This window comes from Leucoraja erinacea, chromosome 26 (assembly GCF_028641065.1).
Source record: "Leucoraja erinacea ecotype New England chromosome 26, Leri_hhj_1, whole genome shotgun sequence".
NCBI classification, from domain to species: Eukaryota; Metazoa; Chordata; class Chondrichthyes; order Rajiformes; family Rajidae; genus Leucoraja; species Leucoraja erinaceus.
In genome coordinates this window covers 17,119,479-17,141,338 of record NC_073402.1, presented here as the reverse complement: position 1 = coordinate 17,141,338, position 21,860 = coordinate 17,119,479, and the positions used below count along the sequence as shown (strand labels likewise).

General features: G+C 38.7%; 1 protein-coding gene across 1 annotated transcript in view; it reads right to left on the bottom strand.

Moving 5' to 3' along the window:
- LOC129709575 (microtubule-actin cross-linking factor 1-like) overlaps positions 1–21,860 on the bottom strand; it is a 335,842-nt gene that overhangs the window by 101,067 nt on the left and 212,915 nt on the right. The window contains exons 25-35 of the mRNA XM_055656025.1: positions 18,203–18,360; positions 17,635–17,813; positions 17,210–17,348; positions 14,073–14,266; positions 12,172–12,334; positions 11,589–11,672; positions 11,380–11,487; positions 11,152–11,250; positions 10,027–10,179; positions 7,988–8,076; positions 3,319–3,454 (exon numbers count right to left, since the gene is read on the bottom strand). Coding sequence (XP_055512000.1) covers positions 3,319–3,454; positions 7,988–8,076; positions 10,027–10,179; positions 11,152–11,250; positions 11,380–11,487; positions 11,589–11,672; positions 12,172–12,334; positions 14,073–14,266; positions 17,210–17,348; positions 17,635–17,813; positions 18,203–18,360 — 1,502 coding nt within the window. The remainder of the gene's footprint in view (positions 1–3,318; positions 3,455–7,987; positions 8,077–10,026; positions 10,180–11,151; positions 11,251–11,379; positions 11,488–11,588; positions 11,673–12,171; positions 12,335–14,072; positions 14,267–17,209; positions 17,349–17,634; positions 17,814–18,202; positions 18,361–21,860) is intronic.

Sequence of the window (21,860 nt, the reverse complement as noted above, 5' to 3'; positions counted from 1 at the left end):
ATTATACATTTTCCTTTTATGATTAATGTAGCAAACTTCTAAACTAAGATGTCATGCACACAGTAATGACGGTGTAGGCCTTTAAAAAACTGTGAAGGAATTCAAGAACCAGACATATTATTCACAGATATCAGACAGCGTACAATAGAATGAATGATTTCTGCATTACCTCTGAGCTTGTGGTATCATGGGACAGAAATACAGTAAGCATAACATTTTGCACAAAAAAAGCAAGCAACACAGCAAACATAAAGATGATATTGTACAGACAAATGCTTAGCAAAATGTCTGCACTTTTGTAAAATATATGTCAATCTTTGAATTCATAGTTGTTTAAAGACTTCCTGAATCATTATGGGTATTAGTTTTAGACAGCAGAAACAGATTGTGTGAAATGCGGTACTCTTTTCAGAACTGCCTATTTAACGCAGGCTCACCCTTTCAAAAAGAAATCCAGATCGCTATCAAAATACAAAGCATCTCGAATTTCACAACATTTTTCGTAACATCTGCTACTTAGGACAGCTTTAAAGCTGCGCTCACAAATGGTTCTGCTGAATTCTGATGTTTCAAGTCATTAACAGGACGGAAAGGAAATAAGGTAAGAAATCAGATCTTGTTTTCTCCTGGTCTATGGACTGAATTTCATTTATTTCTACAGACTAAACAATAGACTTCTATATATTTTAAATTTCACATGGATAGTTACATATTGCGTTAGGAATGTTAACCTATCTAGTTCAGTGAGTGAACTGGATTAGTGTATTTGTTTTTTTTGTATAGCATTGTACATGATTTCAATCATTTCATAATTAGATTTCTGTAACAGAACTTATACTGTGCACATGAAAATGTTCCATTATTTGTTCCCCATCCCTTTTTAATTTTATTTAATTTACAAAACAATAAAGGGGTTGGATAGACATGGATTGTTTTCTCTGGAGTGTTGGAGATAGAGTACGGTATATAGAAATTATGAGAGGCAATAATAGGATACAGTCAGATCCTTTTTCTCAGGGTGGAGATGTCCAACACTAGATAGCACAGCTAGAAGGTGAGAGGGGGAAAGTTTAATAGAGATTTGCAGGGCAAGTTTTTACTCTGAGAGTAGTGGGGGCCTGTAACACACCTCCAGAGGCGGTGGTGGAAGCAGATACGATAGTGGTGTTTAAGAGGCTTTCAGATAGGCACATGTAAGTGCAGGGAATAGAGGTTTTAGGGATCATGTGCAGACAGATGAGATCAGTTTAACTTGGCATCATGTTCGGCACAAAAATTGTGGGCTGAAGGGTCTATGCTGTAGAGTTCCATGTTTGATAATTCCTGAACCAGAAGATAAACACGTAACCTGCTCCTTCTCCTTGCATACACTGATTTTGTTGACCACCTTGTGAGAGAGCACTGGGATTTCCTCCAATTCTAGACATGTGATATTGCTGCCCGCTCTAATGGATGGGAGGGGAGATCGTCATTAAGTGTAGACTTGCCTGAAGGCTTTTAGGGGGGCATTTCTGTAGTTAATTCGAGCAACAACATGGAACAGTTAAATGTTCCTTTTTGGATATGATGGATTTGCAGCTCCATAGAAACTCAGATCAAAGATGTTTGACGTTTACTATGAGTTTTGTTTTGTTCATTATTGTCTAATATTTTAATTGGAGTTAGAGTCATGAAGGACAAATACAGAAACATAACGAAGATTTAATATAACACATTTAGTACAGAAGAAGACAAAAACATTTACTTACCAGCAATGGCGGCTTGCCAGTGGCAAAGCAGAGCTAATGCGAGTATTTCAGCAGTATCACACACAGTGTAAGCTTGTTGTTAGGTCCAGCATGCGCCGTTTATAGGGATATTTGATATCAAATTTTAATCCATCTTCTATTTGAGAATGGTTAGTTTTTGAGTTGTAAGCAAGGATGCTGGTTAATTTGACATATTTATTCACAATTCATAGTGACACATCATGCTCAACTGGTCATGGAAATTCATAATTGATAATGATCGCACTATGCTGTTTACAGCAAGCAAAGGTTATACCACACTTCAAACATGGGTTCCCTTCCACAGTGAAGCATAAAAGACATAAAATAAACATTTACCTTTTGCCTGAATAACACAGACAAGGCAGGTTAGAAGATAAATTGATTTGCGATAAATAACCAAAAGCCTTTAAAAGATACTGAAATAGACCAATAAATTTGTGGTGTGATCACATTAAAATCTAAATGATATTTGCCATTTCACAGTGCATCACTGTGTACAGGCAACATTATATATATATATATAAAATATATTATACATAATATATATATATATCACACACACACATATATATGTTTGTCCTAGATGATCGGACAAAGAAATTTCAGAAAACAAGGACAAGGAAACTTACTGATTTACACCACAGGTATACACACACACACACACACACACACACAGTCATGGGCAGATGAAGCAATATAAAATGAACATGAGGTCTCAGCAAATTCAGAATATGTTTCTCAGGCAATGCATCGTCTTCTCATTGGGTGATTTATAAGATATGCTCTGCATTACTCAAAAAATTTGGATTAAGCCATAAAACTAGGATCCAATTCTCTCATCTTGGGTGAACGCAAAAGATTCCAGGGCACAAATCAAAGAAAAAGCAGAAAAAATTCCATCACGGAAACAATCAATACAATTTAATGTTGCTTCTTACAGCATCTCGTGCATAAATTAGCTCATGAGAAAATAGATGTATAAACAGAAAATGTTGGAACCTATCAGCAGGTCAGGCTCATCTTGACATGCTGAATGCAGCCAGCATTCTGTGCTTATATTTCAGATATCCAGTATCTGCAGTTTTATGATTTACACTTCAAATGTATCTGGTTCCATGTAAAAAACCCCAAGACTTGAAAGGAAATAAGACTATTTGATCACAGATTTTTGAAATATGAATATTTATATTCCAAGTCGGATAAGCTTAGTGATTACCTTGTTTAAATCCTCACAATATATTAAGCACACACTTGTGCATGCGTCTTGGCGAGGCAAAGCATAAACAATTTACCCTAAAATGCAGCAGATTGAATTGGAGATAATTGGCTGAGAAACAAAACATTGTTTTCAAGTGATGAGTAGTCTGATGTATAAGTAATGAAGTTCGTGCTATTACAGGTAAAACATTCCATGCAGTGTAATTTATGTTCATACATTCACAATTGCATTCATACATTGATTCATGCAGGTCAAATTGTCAAAACATTGATATGATAAAAACATTGAAAATATTAACTTCTGGCAATGTCCTAGTCCTCCAAAGTGTACCTTTCGTTGCACTTCGTGAGTGAGCTTGTTTTGTAGTTGCTGGAGCTCTGCTGCAGACTCGTCACACAGTTTACCATAGGTTTCCTTCAGTGTGTTCAACTGCGATGTCACCTGTTGCTGTTCTTCTGGAGATATTCTGTGAAGCCAAACAGTTCAATATTTATAAATTAAGATGGTCAAGGGACTGGTAAAGGGCAAAGGAAAGGAAAAGAAAGGTGAAAGGAAATCAGATTCTTAACTATTAAAACAGAATTTTTCCAAAATGTGTTTCTTTCTTAAATTCTACAGTGCACTCCATAATGTTTGGGACAAAGACCCACCATTTATTCATTTGCCTCTGCATTCCATAATTTGAGATTTGTAATAGAAAAAAAAAAATCACATGTGGTTAAAGTGCACATTGTCAGATTTTATTAAAGGGTATTTTATATATTTTGGTTTCACCATGTAGAAATTACAGCTGTGTTTATACATAGTCCCCCCCCCATTTCAGGGCATCATAATGTTTGGGACACATGGCTTCATAGGTGTTTGTAATTGCACAGGTGTGTTTAATTGCCTCCTTAATGCAGGTATAAGAGAGCTCTCAGCACCTAGTCTTTCCTCCAGTCTTTCCATCACCTTTGGAAACTTTCATTGCTGTTTTTAAACAAGAGGACCAAAGTTGTGCCAATGAAAGTCAAAGAAGCCATTATGAGACTGAGAAACAAGAATAAAACTGTTAAAAACATCAGCCAAACCTTAGGCCTACCAAAATCAACTGTTTGGAAAGAGTTAATTCAGAAGAAAGAAAGCACTGGTGAGCTTACTAATCACAAAGGGACTGGCAGGCCAAGGAAGAGCTCCACAGCCGATGACAGAAGAATTCTCTCTATGATAAAGAAAAATTCAGGTGTGGATTTGTCAATGACCAATGTCCATAGAAGACTTCATGACCAGAAATGCAGCGGCTTCACTGCAAGATGCAAACCATTAGTTATCTGCAAAAATAGGATGGCCGGGTTACAGTTTGCCAAGCAGTACTTAAAAGAGCAATCACAGTTCTGGAAAAAGGTCTTGTGGACAGATGAGATGAAGATTGACTTATTGGCAAGAGCAAAGTATGGGGGAGAGAAGGAACTGCCCAAGATCCAAAGCATACCACCTCATTTGTGAAACATGGTGGTGGGGGTGTTATGGCCTGGGCATGTATGGCTGCTGAAGGTACTGGCTCACTTATCTTCATTGATGATACAACTGCTGATGGTAGTGGCATAATGAATTCCAAAGTGTATAGACACATCCTATCTGCTCAAGTTCAAACAAATGCCTCAGAACTCACTGGCCGGCGGTTCATTCTACAGCAAGACATTGATCCCAAACATACTGTTAAAGCAACTAAGGAGTTTTTCAAAGCTAAAATTGGTCAATTGTTGAGTGGCCAAGTCAATTACCTGATCCAAACCCAATTGAGCATGCCTTTTATATGCTGAAGAGAAAACTGAAGGGGACTAGCCCCAAAACAAGTATAAGCTAAAGATGGCTGCAATACAGGTCTGGAAGAGCATCACCAGAGAAGGCACCCAGCAACTGGTGATGTCCATGAATCGCAGACTTCAAGCAGTCATTGCATGGAAAGGATATGCAACAAAATACTAAACATGACTACTTTCATTTACATGACATTGATGTGTCCCAAACATTATGGTACCCTGAAATGAGGGCACTATGTATAAACATTTCTGTAATTTCTACATGGTGAAACCAAAATGTATAAACATGACCTTTATTAAAATCTGACAATGTGCACTTTAACCACATGTGATTTTTTTCTATTACAAATCTCAAATTGTGGAGTACAGAGGCAAATAAATAAATGATGGGTCTTTGTCGCAAACATTATGGAGGGCACAGTATTTGATTAAATGGTTGAACAGAATTGACATGATCGGCACATTTTCCTTTGTTCTTTTGCGTAGATATTATGACTAGGATTTTCTTCCAATGTTTTTTAAAATGACCAGTTATGTGAAAATCACGAGTCAACTGCCTCCATTTTTTACCAGGTTAATTCCACAGCTGGGCACAAAGTGCTGGAGTAACTGACGTGTTGATGTTAATTTTCCAAAATTGATTTGGAGCAGATTGGAAAAGATAAATGCAATCTGATTTTTTTTTGATTTAAAACAAAAGAGATGGAAACCAAACGCAGAAATGACAAACCATTTAACTTAACACATGTTTCAGAGCAAACATAAGAAGCTTTTTATTAAAACTTCATAACAGGATGCTGAGTAAATTCAAGAAGATAAGCTATAGTCAACATGATTTTGTGAAAAGAGAATCATGTTTGACCAATTTATTGGAGCTCTTTCAAGTAAAGTACCTTCCTCAAAGGTTACTACAGTTAATCTAAGCTCATGGAATAGGAGATATCAGGCAACTGTTCCCAACTGTTATCAGGCAACTTGTCTTGCACTAAATGTTGTACCCTTTATCCTTTATCTGCATACTTTAGACGTAATCATGTATAGTAATTTATTTGTCAGGGTAGCACGCAACAAAAAGATTTTCAATGTACATTGGTAGATGTGACAACAATAAACTAAACTAAACATATGGTAGAATATTGGTTAGTGGAAAAGAAACAGGATAGGCATAAATGGGTCTTTTTCTGTCTAGCAAAATGTGAGCATGAGGTGCATGGATTGGAACAGGAATTGGTGCTGGGGCCTCAACGTTTAAATATTTATATAAATGCTGTGAATGAAGGCACTGAACGTAGGGATGTAGAATGTATCAATGACAAAAACAGGCAGGAGAACTAGGTTGTGAGGAAGACACAAATAAATAAGCTAAAGAAGGACACAAAGTGCTGGAGTAACTCAGCAGATCACGCAGCGCCAGACATGCTGCCTGACCCGCTGAGTTACTCCAGCACTTTGTGTCTTTATTTTGCACGTCAGCATCTGGTCCCTTGCAATTCAAAGGGAATTAGGCGAGTGGGTGGGTAAAGATCTGGCATATCGAGTATGTGGGAAAATGTTAATGTCCTTTAAAAAAAAAGCACATTGTCTACTCAGTGAGAGACCCCACAGCTCCGATGCAGAGGGATCTGGATGTCCTTGTGCACAATTTGCAAAAGGTTAACATGCAGATTCTGCACCTAATTAGGTGCATTAACAATGTCAACATTTATTGGAAAATATCCTGAGGACGAGGAATAATCTACTCTTGAAACAGGTCAAAGGACAAAGGACATTTATTGTCACATAATAAATCACATAATAAATGTCCTTTGTCCATTGACCTATTTCAAGGGTAGATTACATACAGAGGGGGTGCCATCGAGTATGGCTGCCCAGCCTGCAGCTGTCCGAAATAGGTAAGAAATGATCTGGGATCATCAGCACAAATTTGATGGTGGGCGATCCTGCCGGTATAATTTTACTAGATTTATTTTAAAGAGTAACTAAATATAAGGACAATGTGGTTGATGTGGTTTACATGGATGTCTGTGAGGCCTTTGACCAGGTCTCAAATGGAAGGCTGGTCCAAAAATGTACAGCCCATGAAAAACAAGCCAAGGTGCAAATTGGATCCAGAGTAAGCTTTAATATTAAGAGACCAATGTTTCATAGAGATTAGTGCTGGGACACTTGCTGTTTGCTGCATACATTAATGACTTGGATGTGAATGGTCCTGGATGTGCTCCTATAATCATGTCCCCCCATCCACTTCTACCTATACCCCTCCACTGGCATCACATTTCATGCTTCCTCTCTCCTTACCTCGTAGCCATTTGTCAACTACCACTTGCCTGGCTCTATGCTGCCTCCACCTCTCTTCCAGCTTTGACTCCCCACTACAATCAGTCAAGAATGGTCCATTGTTGAAACAAAGCCTGTTCATGTCCAGAGATGCTGCCTGGCCGGCTGAGTTACACCAGCACTTTGTAAACCAGCATCTGCACTCCCTTATGTTCTAAATAAGTAGATCAAACCTCTGTAAAGGCAGATGCCATTTTATAATGCAAATGATAATCATGTGCAAAAAAATGCATGCGTTCACTTTTTTTTCTTCTGGTCAAACTATAGATTACTGTTTCCTGCATGCACATCACTAATTGAATGATTGAGTAAAATGGTAAATGGAGTTACTCCATTTATGTTAATGTTGAAAACGTTATTGTTTGACTTTCTTCCACTGATGAAATGATGATAAGCAGTCATCAGACCGTAATGATACCATTTCACAGACTGTTTCGGTTCAATTCTAAATGAGCCAATTTTGAAAACAAGAGACTGTCACATGTGCCACCATTGAAAGGGTCATCTATAATTCTGCGGTCTTACTTATGGTGCTGGCATCAAATGTAGAGCTGTCAAAATCAATTGTGATTATCATAGTGGCACCAATGCTGAAAACATATTTTACTGGGCAGAGAAATCAAGGAAAACAATAGAAATTCCATTACAAGAATTATTATGCACATTTATGTAAAAGCATGATCTCAACAGGAATTTCAAGTGATGCTCTTTCATTTTCCCTACCTTTTTCCATACCATTTTCCAATATATAATTACGAGGGAAACAGATATTTTCCAATCCCAGCTGTGTTATTTTAGTGATGTATTGTCAGGGTATCAACTGATGATTTAACATGAATACATAATAAAAAAACACCAACCTGTTTCCATGTTTGGCAAGAAAAATCTGTGTGGTTTTGATTGCCTCTGCTACATGGTCTTTCTTGGCATTGAGTTCTTCAGTGATTACCTACAGCATTAATAAACATTTTGAGGCTCCATTTCTGCGCTTTGTTGACTTTCTTCCACATAGACATGTCTTCCAACAAAGTTGTTAACTTAGCACAGATGTGGCTACATAGTTTGTAGAACATGCACTCATTTTCATAGAAATTGCTTGCATATGCTCGCTCAACACAGGTAAATATACTTCACGTCAATTTACTTACATTCATCATGGCTCAGAAAACAAGAAAATCTCCGATCAAAATAATCACTTTTCATCTTTCAATTTTAATGAAAAGTACATAGCTCATAGAATACATGTAAATGTTGCATAACTAAATATTATATTTGGCAGGAAGACAATAAAACAAGTAAAACTGGTGTATGAATCTGGTTTATAGTTATCAGAATAGGTTTCAGATTTTTTCATTGAAAGAACAATACTATGTCAAATTAACAATAAAAATGCAAAACTGCATATGCTTAGAATCAGTTTAAAAAGTTGTCTTTTTTTTAAATAATAGAAACAAAACAAAGTATTTACTTAACTTTGAGGGCAAAGGAACAACAATAAAGCTAAATATTAAGATAACTGAAAATAGCCTGGATTTGGGAGGGAAATGCTGCCAGTTCTGCATGGAATGCTGACATTTCTTTGTGCAGGTGCCAATGTTCAATAATCCCATGTGATCAAGGAAGTCCCAAAATTACAGGCCAACAATTTTCCTGGCTGCAACACAGGAATGTTGATGAAGTCCAATGGCAGACTTCCACCTTGCTGAGATTCTCCAGTCATGCCATTTTGTTGATCTGAAATGCTAATTCCCTTTCATTCCACACAGATAACCCTAAGTTGCTGATCATTTACAATATTCTATTGTTATTTCATATTTCCCACACTTGCCGTTATTTATTTTTAATTTCACTTTCTCTTTTATCTCCACCTCTGCTGTCATCTCTGACCTCAATCATTCTTCGCATATAAACCAGTAATTTACGGGCACTATTTTCACTTCAGAGTTTTAAATTCGCTGCCTAAATAAAAAGGCACATGGGGATTGGAATGCTTCAGTTCAGATCATGAGCATGGCCATGTGTTCCAGTCACTGGTCATTTTAATTATCGCTCTTCCCGACTTCCTTGTTCTTGACCCCCCTACACTGTTCCAAATAAGCTTAAGAGTAACCTTAACTGAGCCTTAACCTCAACTGAAATCTTCTACAGCCTTCCAGATTGACCACAAAGTTAAAATATCTCAGTCAATCCAGCATTTTAATTCCAATTCCTTTTACATGTATTCAGTAACTTATTATTGCACATTTACACCTCCTATAGATTTTTAAATCGGTGCTTTCACGTCCCTGTCCATTTGAATCCTTACTGCCCCCCATCCGATCGCAGACTTCATTTAATTCTCTTCCTTTCCCTCTCCTTTTTGTGCATCTTAAAATCTGACCTCTAAGCATTGCCAGTTCTGGTGACAGCCAAGCAGTTTTTGATATGTTGAAAACTGTTTTTAAGCTGAATGTAAAATATTACACATGGAGAAAAAGTTAATAAGCAATAAGAATTTTCTGAGTTATACTTTTAGTTTGCTCTATTTGAAATATTTTGCGAAGAAGACATTGAGGAAAAAAAATTACTTGCAATGCTTGATACACAAAATCAACTAACTGGACTATAAGGTGCAATATAACTCCATGAGAGTTATCTCTGTACACATGCTGAAACAAACTGAGGGGAGAACATTGATACCCAAAACCTTTCAGTTTCAATGTTTATGGGTTGGCAGCCGGTGAGTGGCGAAGTGGGACTATAATTCTGTTAATTTTTCTCCATTTGAAATATTACCTTGCCTTTACCCTATCTGGTTATGCATTTGAAGGATTATCTGTTGTAACACCAGCTTTTCATCCCATGCAGTTTTACTTTATCTCTGGATAATTCACGTAGCCAGACATAGGCGTTTGCATACCTGCTGCTCACTGAATGACTGCTCAATGGATTCCAGGCCCGCTGTTTCTGGTAAAACATTCTTATTTTTTCGGATCTGATCCGTGTTCAAAACCCAGCCTAAGAGTTCCTTCATTTTTTCAACATGTTCCTGCTTTTCCTCCTCGACAATTTTCTAAACTCGGCAATATAAAGAAAAATATGCATTGCCGAAAAGGATGATTAAACATACTCAGTTCAACTTGTTAAATGCAACAGAATACATGCTCAATAGAGAAATATCCCAGGGCTCTGAGGTGTGGGCAGGGTGATGAAACTTTGTGGGTAGCCTTTAAACAAGGTGGTTTAGCTACCCTGGGTCAAGTGGTAACATCTGGATTACAGTTTCATAATTTACATTGTGATTGTGCCACTGTGTTACTTCATCTCTTTTGTAATTTTGCAGATCCCAAAGAATAGATCGAAAAATGCAATGGGCTGCAATCCTTCCTCCAAGTGATATAAAAGTAACATACAAATGTTGCATATTTGTTGCCATTGAATGGCTTTGAATATCCATAAAGCAAATCAAAACTCTCTAAAGTTCTCACTGAACAACTTGAAATATCCGTGCATTTCTGAATCATATCTCCCCTTTCTGCTGATGGACTTGTAAACTGCAACAGGGCATCAATTTGGCAGATCAGATGTGACATTCACTTTGGGAGCTGTGATTGAGGCCCTTCACCCATCAATCGCCTGCCCTCCCAAAAGAGGATCTATTCATCTCATTGTCCATGTTCATAGTTCTATGACTCAGACTAGTTCAGAAAAAAATGAGACTTACACGCACACACGCATGGACACACACACACAGCACACACACACACACACACACACACACACACACACACGGACACACACACACACACAGACACACACAGACACACACACACAGACACACACACATAGGTCCAATGTATTTGTTAAACAGTCAGTGCCTTTGTTTGGAATCAAAAATCTCTTTGGATATATTTCCTAGCTGCAGCACAATAGTATCTATAATTAATTTTTAAAGAGATAGTTTTAGTCTAGTTCAAATATACTAGTGTCCAAGTTTGTTTAAATCCTTTTTTAAAAGTCTTTCCTAATTTCTTAGCCCACTTACCTCCTCTTCTTCCAGCCGCCTCAAAGCATCACTGATATACTTCACATGTTGAGTTGTTAGAGTCACCAGTGCGGTGTATTGTGTTCTGAGATCCATGAACTATAGAAAGGATAAGACGCTACTAAATAATGACAAAAACTTCAAAACTCGCTATTAAGTTTACAATTTAGGTATCTGAAAAAAAAAAAAAAAAAAGATTCTTGGTGATGTTCAACAAACTTCTCTCACCTCTTGGGTTATGACATCTGATGATGAATGCATTCTACGGCGTTTTACGGGTGACTTTTGGTGAGATTCAACAAAGGCTCTGTAGGTCATCAACTGCAGTTCGTAATCCTAGGCAAGTCAAATGAGGCAGTTTTTAAATCCTGTTGCTTTTCAAAAGAAAACCACTTCACTTTGTTTAAACATTTGAACCAATAAATGTGAAGGCTTACCTTCACACCAGCAGAGTACTGTTTAGACAGACTCTGGCATTCATCAAGTTTGATTTGATTATTTTCTATTTCAGCAACCAGAGCCTAAACAGAAATAAACACATTGAAATTAAGGGAATGTCTACTTTGCATGATTCACAATTCCTGGACCATTATTAGTTTTCTGCAATATATTGCGTAACGAGAGGTTAAAAAATATGCAACAGCAAGGATGGATCTGAAGGCATGTAAACATGGGTGCAAGGTGAAATACAAATAAGGGGTAGTGCTTTATTTATATAGGGCATTTTATATTAGCCAGCCACTTCAGGCATCGAAAATAGTCGCAGAATGCTGGAGTAACTCAGCGGGTCAGGAGTAAAGGAATAGGTGGCGTTTCGGGTCAAGACCTTACTTCAGACTGAAGATTCTGGGGTCTAAAGAAAGGTCTCAACCCGAAGCATCACCTATTCCTTTTCTCCAGACGAGTTACTCCAGCATTTTGTGTCTAACTTTGGTGTAAACCAACATCTGCAGTTCCATCCGACATTTCAGGCATCTCCTTGTTACAGTGGATACACCAAGTAGATGAGATATTTCCTACCATTTGTTGACTCAGCTGTTCAGAGAGGATCTTTGTATCTTCTGCCTTCCCTGGCTCCATCTTCCCTTGCTGTGCAGTGGTTTCCTCAATCCAATCTATTAGTGACTGATGGCAGCCCCTGTAATTCTTCAGCAATGCTTCGATGGTCGCCAATTCAGACTCTCTGTATGGTGTAGAAAGAGCAGAGTGAAGCGACTTAGGATGGAGTAATAGTCAACTCTCCTACTCTTCATTGTTCATTATAGGGGAAGGACATGGATTGTAAGTGGTAGGGCACTAAAGAATATTAATGGACCACATGGTCTCTCTGTCCAAGGCCATAGCTCTCTGAATCTGGCCGCACAGGTCAAACGGGCACACGGGATCAAATGGGTGGCAAAGGTGGCAAAGGTGGCACATAGCATTCTTGCCTCAGAGGTCAGGGCATAGAAAACAAGTCTGACCTTTGAAGGCAACTTTACAAAACACGGATTAAACTGTACTCTGGAGTGTTATGTGCGATTGTGTTTCATGCTGCCTAACCCGCTGAGTTATTCCAGCACTTGTGCCCTTTTTGTAAACCAGCATCTGCAGTTCTTCAATTCTAAAAAGAAGATAAGTTATTTAACTGCAACATAAAACTGCAACATACCTTTGGTCATCCTTGAAAAGAGAGACGCTGTTAAGCTGGAAAGAGTGCAGGGAAAATTTACGAGGATGTTGCCAGGACCTGAGGGCCTGAACTACAGGGAGAGGTTGGGCAGGTTAGGACTTTATTTCTTGGAGCGCAGGAGGATTAAGGGTGATCTTATAGAGGTGGATAAGATCAGGAGGGGAATAATTACACAAATGCACAGTTTTTTTCCCAGAATTGGGGAATCAAGAACCAGAAGACATAGGTTTAAGGTGAGAGGGAAAGAGTTAATAGGAATCTGAGGGGGGCTATGTTTTTTATCCACACAGAGGGTGGTGGGTGTATGACATGAACTGCCAGCGGAGGGAAGTGATGCAGGTTCTATAACAACATTTAAAAGACATTTGGATAGGAATATGGATAAGAATGATTTAGGGGGATATGGGCCAAATGCTGGAAGCTGGGACGAGTGTAGATGGGGCATCTTGTGACATTGTGATGAACTATACGCAGAGATGAGCTTGCAGCATGAAAGCACCAACTGGCTGTCAGATAGATATCATTGCAAGAAGCCTATTAAGGCAGAAAACTAAAATAGCACAAAATAATCTTCATAGGATATCGACATTTGCTTTAAAATTGCTGAGAAATCATGTAAAAGGCCACTGCTTGTTGTGCAAATTACTTCCAAGCTTTAAACCATTAAGTTCGAAAATTGGGCAGATTTGGAAGTAATTGATGGGAATGCAAACAGGATAAGGGGTGGAAGTGGTCATTCCAGAGTGTTAGATGTAGATAATAAAAAGTCAGAATGCAAGATTATGTTAGATACTTGGTTATAATACAGTGAAGATATGCGGGGAATTGTGCTTGCCACCGAATAGTAGAAACGTATTCTGCTATTCAGGTTCAACAAAAAGACCTTTAGAAAAGTAGAAACTTAGTAAAAGGGAAAAAAGTAAGAAATCAATGTTTTAATGTACATTCCCTTTGAAGGGCTCCGTTTAATTTGTTCATTCCGTTACCAAGAATTCAAGCACATCTGTTATCATGTGCACTGCATCCTAATCAAATGACTGGTAAATTATTTTTTCAACATGGAAAGCAGCGAACTGAGACAAACTATTAGCTTTCCATAAGAGGCCTTGAAAATGAATTGCCAAATAGAGATAAATTCAGCAACTCGGGGAAAACAATACCTGAATATATTTTTTAAATCACGATTTCCTCAAAGCGAAAACGAAAAATTCTAATTAAAAAAAAAGATGGAATCAAGAGGATGACTGACCTGGTCTCGATCTGCGTTTGGATGTTTCGCCATCGGTCTTTCAGCTGCACTGCTTTCTCTTGATGTCGTTCCAAATCCAAGCTGCGCTCATTGTGTAGCTCAAAGAGATGTTTGCAAACCGCCTGCGCTCGTTGCATTTCCTCTTCCAAAGAGGAAAACACTTCCTGCTTCTCCTTCACATCGCCAAGCCATTGCTGCAAAGTAGCATAAGTTACTGGTTCATTTGTAGAGTCTACATTTTAAATATCAATTAAAAAAATGTATATACACTGTTGTTATCCTCATTTAGGCCTCCGTAATAAGCTCAGAAGCAATGGTCAGTAGTGGATAAAATGTATGAATAATATTTCATGTTTAAAATATTGATGCTCACATGTATTGGATTTACATGTATCTATTTTGACCAAAGTGTCCATTTCACCCGCTCTCAAACTGTGATCGTCTATCATCAACCTGACTGTATGAAACTTGCTCTTGAGACAACATCTATCCATACCCAATGAGTCACTGCCCAATATACCTTCTTAATCTCTGCAAATGCTCTTTTATACAAAAAGGAACACGTGTCAGGGGTACAAAGTAGGCCACAGCTTCTCAAGTCTGTTCTGCTCTTTATTTTTTTTAATTATAATTACGAATTTGCATTTCTGCCCACTCACCCAACTTTTCACCCCTTGAGAATCAAGCCTCCATCTATTTCAACCTTACAAATATTCAAAAACGTTGCTTCTGACATCCTCTGAGAAAGAGTGTTCAAATTAATATTCCCCTTACCTGCCATTCTTTATTTGTAAGCACAGAAGCAGGTTCTAGATTCGTCTACATGAGGAAACACCCTCTCCAATATCTACTTTGTCAATATCCCTCAGGTTCTTATATTTCAATCAAGTCCAAGCTCGCCCTTCTAAACTCCATTCTAGATTGCCCAACCTTTCCACACAAGACAACCTGTCCAATCCAGATATTGTTACAGCAAGTCTTCTCTGAACTATGTCCAGCACATTCATTACTATAGGGTGATTTCACCAAATGTCAAATGAGCGTAGATCCCCCCTCACGTGACCGAAAATTTTAACTGGAGGACATATGTCGCTTCGGTACATGTTAGTGAATGGGGAAACACGCACTTTCACACCCGTTAAAAACATGGAAAACGGCCGATTTTTGAGCTGAAATTTTCTGTGCTAGTCGGGGTGACCGTGAAGCACAGCGACCTAAATTTTCAGGCAAAAAAAAGATAGAAAGTAAGGTAATTACAAGAGGGAACTGAAGGTGGAAAAACAGCGGAAGTGAACAGCCGACATTTGCCGTGGAGATTTAAAGATCCAAAATATCGGGAATTATCGCGTTTGCTCGCTGAATTTCATCAAAAGTAAGGCATTATTAACTTACTTTTGATGAAATTCAGCGAGCAAACGCGATAATTCCTGATTAACTGTTCATTGTTTATACAACACTGATCTATACTTCTCAAGTTCAAAGTCGATGGCCACAATCCACTTGCCACAGCATTTCATCTCGTTATTAGAGATTACAATGCCGCTCAAGAATGTTTACTGGCAAACTTGAGAACACAATTTCGTTTTCCAACATCTAGACTGTTGGTACAATGAATAATAGAAGTTCCAACACAAATCCGTATGAAATGGCACAAGTCACTTGTTTACGGCACTGCCAAGTTATCTCCTGGCACTTCATCTCAATTCAGCTTTAACTATTAGTTTCTCATCAGGTAGCTTAAGGTCTTCTGATGACACTTTTATATATTCTACCATACTCCATTTGAAATATTTCTAAAATTACTGATGACAATATCATATTCTGCTCATATCTGCTCTACCAAATATGTCCAGTTAAGTTCCTGATGTCCTTTTCCTTTTTAATCACATCTGCATCCAACTCCATAACATCACCACCTCCCATCTCCACCTGAATTCTTCCAGCTGATAACCTGAACCATGTTTGGTCACCTCCAAATAATCTATTCAAGTGCTCTTTGATAAGTCTTATTCCTTCCATTCCCCCAAAGTGTAGGTACAGAACAAACATTGCTAATGTTCTAACCCATAAAGCCCCATAGTCTTACTGCATTTATGTTTGCAGTCTGCACCAGCTTGTTTTTAAAATAATACTACTGAAATTCCTCCATGGTCTTGCTGTGTCCTCCTTTCACCTCTAACCTGAATCCATGCCAACATCCACACCTCCTAAAAACCTACCGCTCAAATTTCCCCTGCCGAAACCTGTTTACACATCTTCAAACTAAAGCCCTCAGTCTTCCTTTCAACCAACAGCGTTGAGATCTTTTACAGGTTCCCTCCGTAAAAATTGAATTTAAGCCGAGTTAATTATCTTATTATAATCGTGTAAGCTGCTCTGCGGAATTTTTCCACATTAAAGATACACCAGCGCAGTGGTGCACTCTGCTGCCTCCCAGTTTCAAAGATTCATCATCATCCTTTATTGTCATCTTGCAATGCAACAGTTGTACAGTGCAAAATGAGAAGACGTTTCCCAGGGAATACGGAGCATCGCACATGAAACTTAAACATTTCACGCATAAAATAAAAACAATTAAAAAAACAATCCAGTTCCTGATAAAACAGTACGAATAGTTAAAAAAGTGCAGGTAAAAACAGCAACGTTAAAATACAAGTGAAAACAGTCATAAAATGGCCAGGGCAGCTGATTTAAGTGGCCAGAGCCAGTGCCAGAGTTATTATTCAAGTTGAACCTTGATCTTGGTTGCCGTGTGGAATTTGTACAAGCTCCCTGTGACCATGTGGATTTACCTGGGGCTCTCACATGCAAGATATGATAATTGTTGGGACAATTAACTATTGTAAATTGTTTCTAGTGGACAGAGACGGCAAGAGAATGGATGGGGGGGAGAGGGGGAGATAAGGGCATGAATGATCTGGGGAAAGGGAAAAGATGATGGAGATGCAAGTGGAAGATTTAATGGGATTGGTGTACTGTGCTGAATGGTCAGCACGGATGCAATGTGCTGAAGGGCCTGGTTCCGTACTATGTAGAAATTGTACGTTGCTTTTATTGTCTCCAACTTGGCAAAGACTAGGATTTCCGGCAGCAATCGTGTAGGATCGTGTTCATGGTCATCAAATACTTTATCGTACCTGCAGCACGCTCCTGTGTCCTTTAACAGCCTGCTGGTTTACTGGGACCATGTCCTCCTCACTCAGCTTCATTTCATACATCTTAACCAACATCTCCGCTCCTTGGCTATTTTTCAAAATCACATCCACCATCTTCAACCTAAAAGAAATTAACATGTATTTTCCACTGAAATTAAACATATTTTACACAGCACACAAGCGATACATTTAAATGCACTCCAAACTGGATCCAACCAGATAATTTCCCATTTTTCTTTTTTGGCACATTCATGCATTTTCATCAATGAATGAGATATATACTACAGGCTGGCCACAGATACTATTTCAGCTAGTCCATCAAGAAAAAGATATACCAATCATTTAAAAATCCTCAGATTCAGAAATGGATAACTCCATTAATGGTGTTTGTATAAATGACGACTCACTTGTCCAAGTAGGCCGAGGACAATGAATGCACTTGATCCATCTTCTGCACCACCAGGTCCAACTCAGAGCGTAGAACTGGGATACTAGCCGCAGAAGGAGACTGGTAGAAAAAGGTCTTGCATCTCTTTGTCACCTCATTCAATTCAGATTTCAACCCACTTAATTCCTGCTGCATGTGCTGCAAAAGGAGTAAACGGTCAAATAATCAATGCGCAGATTTTGATAAATTGTCTTGAAAGACAGGTAAACAATGGAAAGATGTAGCAAGAGATAAATAGATACTTGCATGCATTTGTCATGAAGGTAATGTTAAAATATGGCAACTTTGGTTATCATAGAAAAGCTCTTAAAATACAGGGAGACATGATCATCAGTTTCAACATATTGTTGGTATATATTTAATTGAATTGAATTGAATACTTTATTTTCACATGTGACAAGTCACAGTGAAATTCTTTGCTTTCATACCCAAGGTATGCAAATAGTTGCCTCATAAAGGGCACTTACACAGGTACAAAGCATCCAATGCAAGTCCTCCTTCCTTCTCCCCCCTCCCCCTCGACTAACCTCCTGTTCAGCAATTCTGAAGGTATTTTCTTGCATGACATCTCCTTCAACTGAGGCTTGAAGTCTCCGTATTAATCGGTCGTTATACTTTTCCAGGCGCAGGTGTATATTTTGTAGCTCCGAGATGCAGGTCTTACTCAGCGTTTCATCTTTTTCCTCTGTTTAATAAATACATAACAATTCTAAAATTCAAACTAAGCCAACCACTCTTGCTATTTTGAAGTCACAATTCAAGAGATAAACACACGTTAAATGAATGGAATTCTTAAATTCACTGGACGTTTATTGGAAACTCGTTTGCTTATAACACAAAATACTGCACCCACTGTTGCCTGGCAGGCCAGCATACCTGGAAATTGAACATTGCACCTTAATGACTAGACAAAGTAATGGTGCACCCTAACCTTCAGAGTGAAATGTCATACTGTAGTCGTAACTTAATTTTTTCCTGCAGTAACACGGCATATATTAAGCACCTACCCATTACTGATCAAAGCAGCAGCACTGTACCAGTTTTAATAAAGAAATTCTCAGGCAATTTGCACACGACAGATAGAATTGTCAGTCTCTCACATCCAAACATGGGATTACCAAAATATAGCATCTATAATTTTTGACAGCAGGTGGATAGAAACATAGAAAATAGGTGCAGGAGTAGGCCATTCGGCACTTCGAGCCTGCACTGCCATTCAATATGATCATGGCTGATCATCCAACTCAGTATCCTGTACCTGCTTTCTCTCCATACCCCCTGATCCCTTTAGGCATAAGGGCCACATCTAACCCTCTTAAATAAAGCCAATGAACTGGCCTCAACTACATTTTGTGACAGAGAATGCCAGAGATTCACCACTCTCTGTGTAAAAAATGTTTTTCTCATCTCAGTCCTAAAATATTTCCCCTTTATCCTTAAACTGTGACCCTTTGTTCTGGACTTCCCCAACATCAGGAACAATCTTCCTGCATCTAGCCTGTCCAACAAGAATCTTGTGTTTCTATAAGATCCCCCCCTCAATCTTCTAAATTCTAGTGAGTACAAGCCAAGTCTATCCAGTCTTTCTTCATATGAAAGTCCTGACATCCCAGGAATCAGTCTGGTGAACCTCCTCTGTACTCCCTCTATGGCAAGAAACCTCAACAAAATGACAAAGCTGTTAAGATTCATGAAAGTTCAAGATTCCAACAATAAACAGCACATAAGATGCATTCCTCACCATTTTCAATAGACCAAATCACCTTCCTAAAATAATACATTTGTTAACACTTTGTCGAATAATACAACTTGAGGGTCAACCACTGGATGGTTTATGATTTAATTTGTATGTTCAGTATTAGGGCAATGGTTATAGCAACAAAGCAATATTTTATTTCTTGACAGCCAAGTCATTTAAAAACCCAATCACAAGCAAACTGTGGTTTCATTCATTCTGCTGAACAGTAATACACCGAGGAAAAACATTTTGCTTTTGTAGTTTAGTTTAGTTTAGATAAAACGTGGAAACAGGCCCTTCGGCCCACTGTGCCCGCATCAACTAGAGATCCCTGCACATTACACTATCCTACACACACACTAGGGACAATTTACAATTATTCAAAGCCAACTAACCTACAAACCTGTCCGTCTTTGGAGTATGGGAGGAAACCGATGATCTCGGAGAAAACCCACGGGGAGAATGTACAAACTCCATACAGACAGCACCCATTGTCAGGGTCTCCGGCGCTGCAAGCGATGTAAGGCAGCAACTCTATCACTGCGCCACTGTGCCGCCAATCTCTAATGATACAATTTTGAATTCTCACTAAATACCTAAAATACCTCACTGGACTTTAGGTTTAGGTTTATTGTCATATGTACCGAGATATAGCGAAAAGCTTTGTTTTGCTTGCTATCCAATCAAATCAGATCATACTACACATAAATACAATCAAGCCTCACTCAAGGACAATAGGTAGAGCAAAGGGGAAGAGACAACATGCAGAATATAGTTCTCAACATTGTAGCACAACAGACCCAGAGCCAAAGTCCAATACTTACAATGAAGTCGAGGACAATCAGACTGCACCTTATGGAAGGACTGTTCCTTCCTCATTGCGATACCTCCTGCTGTCCCTCAACTCTCTCTGATTTTTGTGTTCCACCAATTCTCAACATTATCAATCTTGTGGCTTGGCTAAATTCACTACCAAGCTTACAGGCTCGAGGTTTGTTTTACTTGAGATAACGGAATGGAGTAGAGTGACCCGCCAGGGGGAAAGCACAAGCTGCTGAGGAAGAATGGCAGCGTTGCACGTGGGCAGCCTGACTTTGGATATGAGCGCAGTAGCAGAGCTACAATAGAACCAGTAATCATTGATCCTGCTGCTGAATGAACCATGCCAAACCAATGGTCAATGGTTCTTTATTGTCACGTATGCACAGAACTTCTTTTGCACAACCAAAAATTAATATTCACTACAATTTGGTGCCCTTAAAAAAAAAAAAAAGAAAAAAACCCAGAAAACACAAACAGTTCAAAATGCAAAGTCCAGTCCATGTGTTGGAAGTCCTGGAGCTACGTCGTCAGAGCTCAGACTAGGGTGATGAATCAAACAGACTACTGGGTTTCAAGCTGTTCTGTTCCTGATGCACGAGCCAATTAAACATTCTCAACTCTCTTAAAATTTAATTTTAAAGTTACCTCATTTTGACATTGAGTGCATTTAATGCTTTTGCATACACGTTGAACTGATGATTCTGTTTATTTAACATTATAGCAGCAAACCATCACATTCATTTCTGTTCCCACAGATTAAATCTCGGTTATTTTGCAATGTACTTCAGGACCACGGGGAAGATGAGGTAAAATAACCGCGTCAATTGATTTTAGCAACCAGCAGGTGGCGTCTGAATGAGCTCAGGATTGAATGCGAGATCAAACGGCCATGAGGAGAGCAAATTAAATTTTCTGCAGGCATTATTATCTTTGATGCATTCCTTTCCTTGATAATCGCACTCATTAATTTTAGATGAATTATGTCTTTCTATTTTTATTAACTATTTTACCTGTAAATAAATGGCCAAATTGTTTAACCTGTACACAGAACTCTAATGATGCGTTCTATTCTGACATGAATTCCATTTATTCTCCAATGGTTATTATATCGAGGTAGGTTATTCTATGCACATTACTAAATATGTTAAATATAGGAGACTATTATTTCAATATGAATTTCAGTAATTCGGTCAACATGGCTTTGGAGCTGTGCCTGCAGTTATGCATGTAAAGGGTGTAGGGTGGGGGCTAAGCACATAGCCCTGACGTACCCCCATGTTGTTGGTCAGTGAGGAGGAGCTATGGTTAGCAATCTACAATGACCGAGGTCTGCCAAAGATAGTTCCAGTTGCGAAAGGGAGGTACAGAGGCCCAGGAACTGGATCCAGTAAGTTTAGAGGGGACGACTGTGTCAAATGCTGAGCTGTAGCTGATGGAGAGCAGGTTGAAGCAAGTGTTTCTGTTAACCAGTTGGTCCAGAGCAGAGTGGAGAACTAGAGAAATACCATCTGCTGTTGAACTATCACCGATACCCAAATTGGTGTAGGTTTGGGTCATTTCTGAGGCAGGACTTGATTCGCGTCACAACTAACTTCCTGAAAGACTTCAGTATGGTGGGTGCAAGT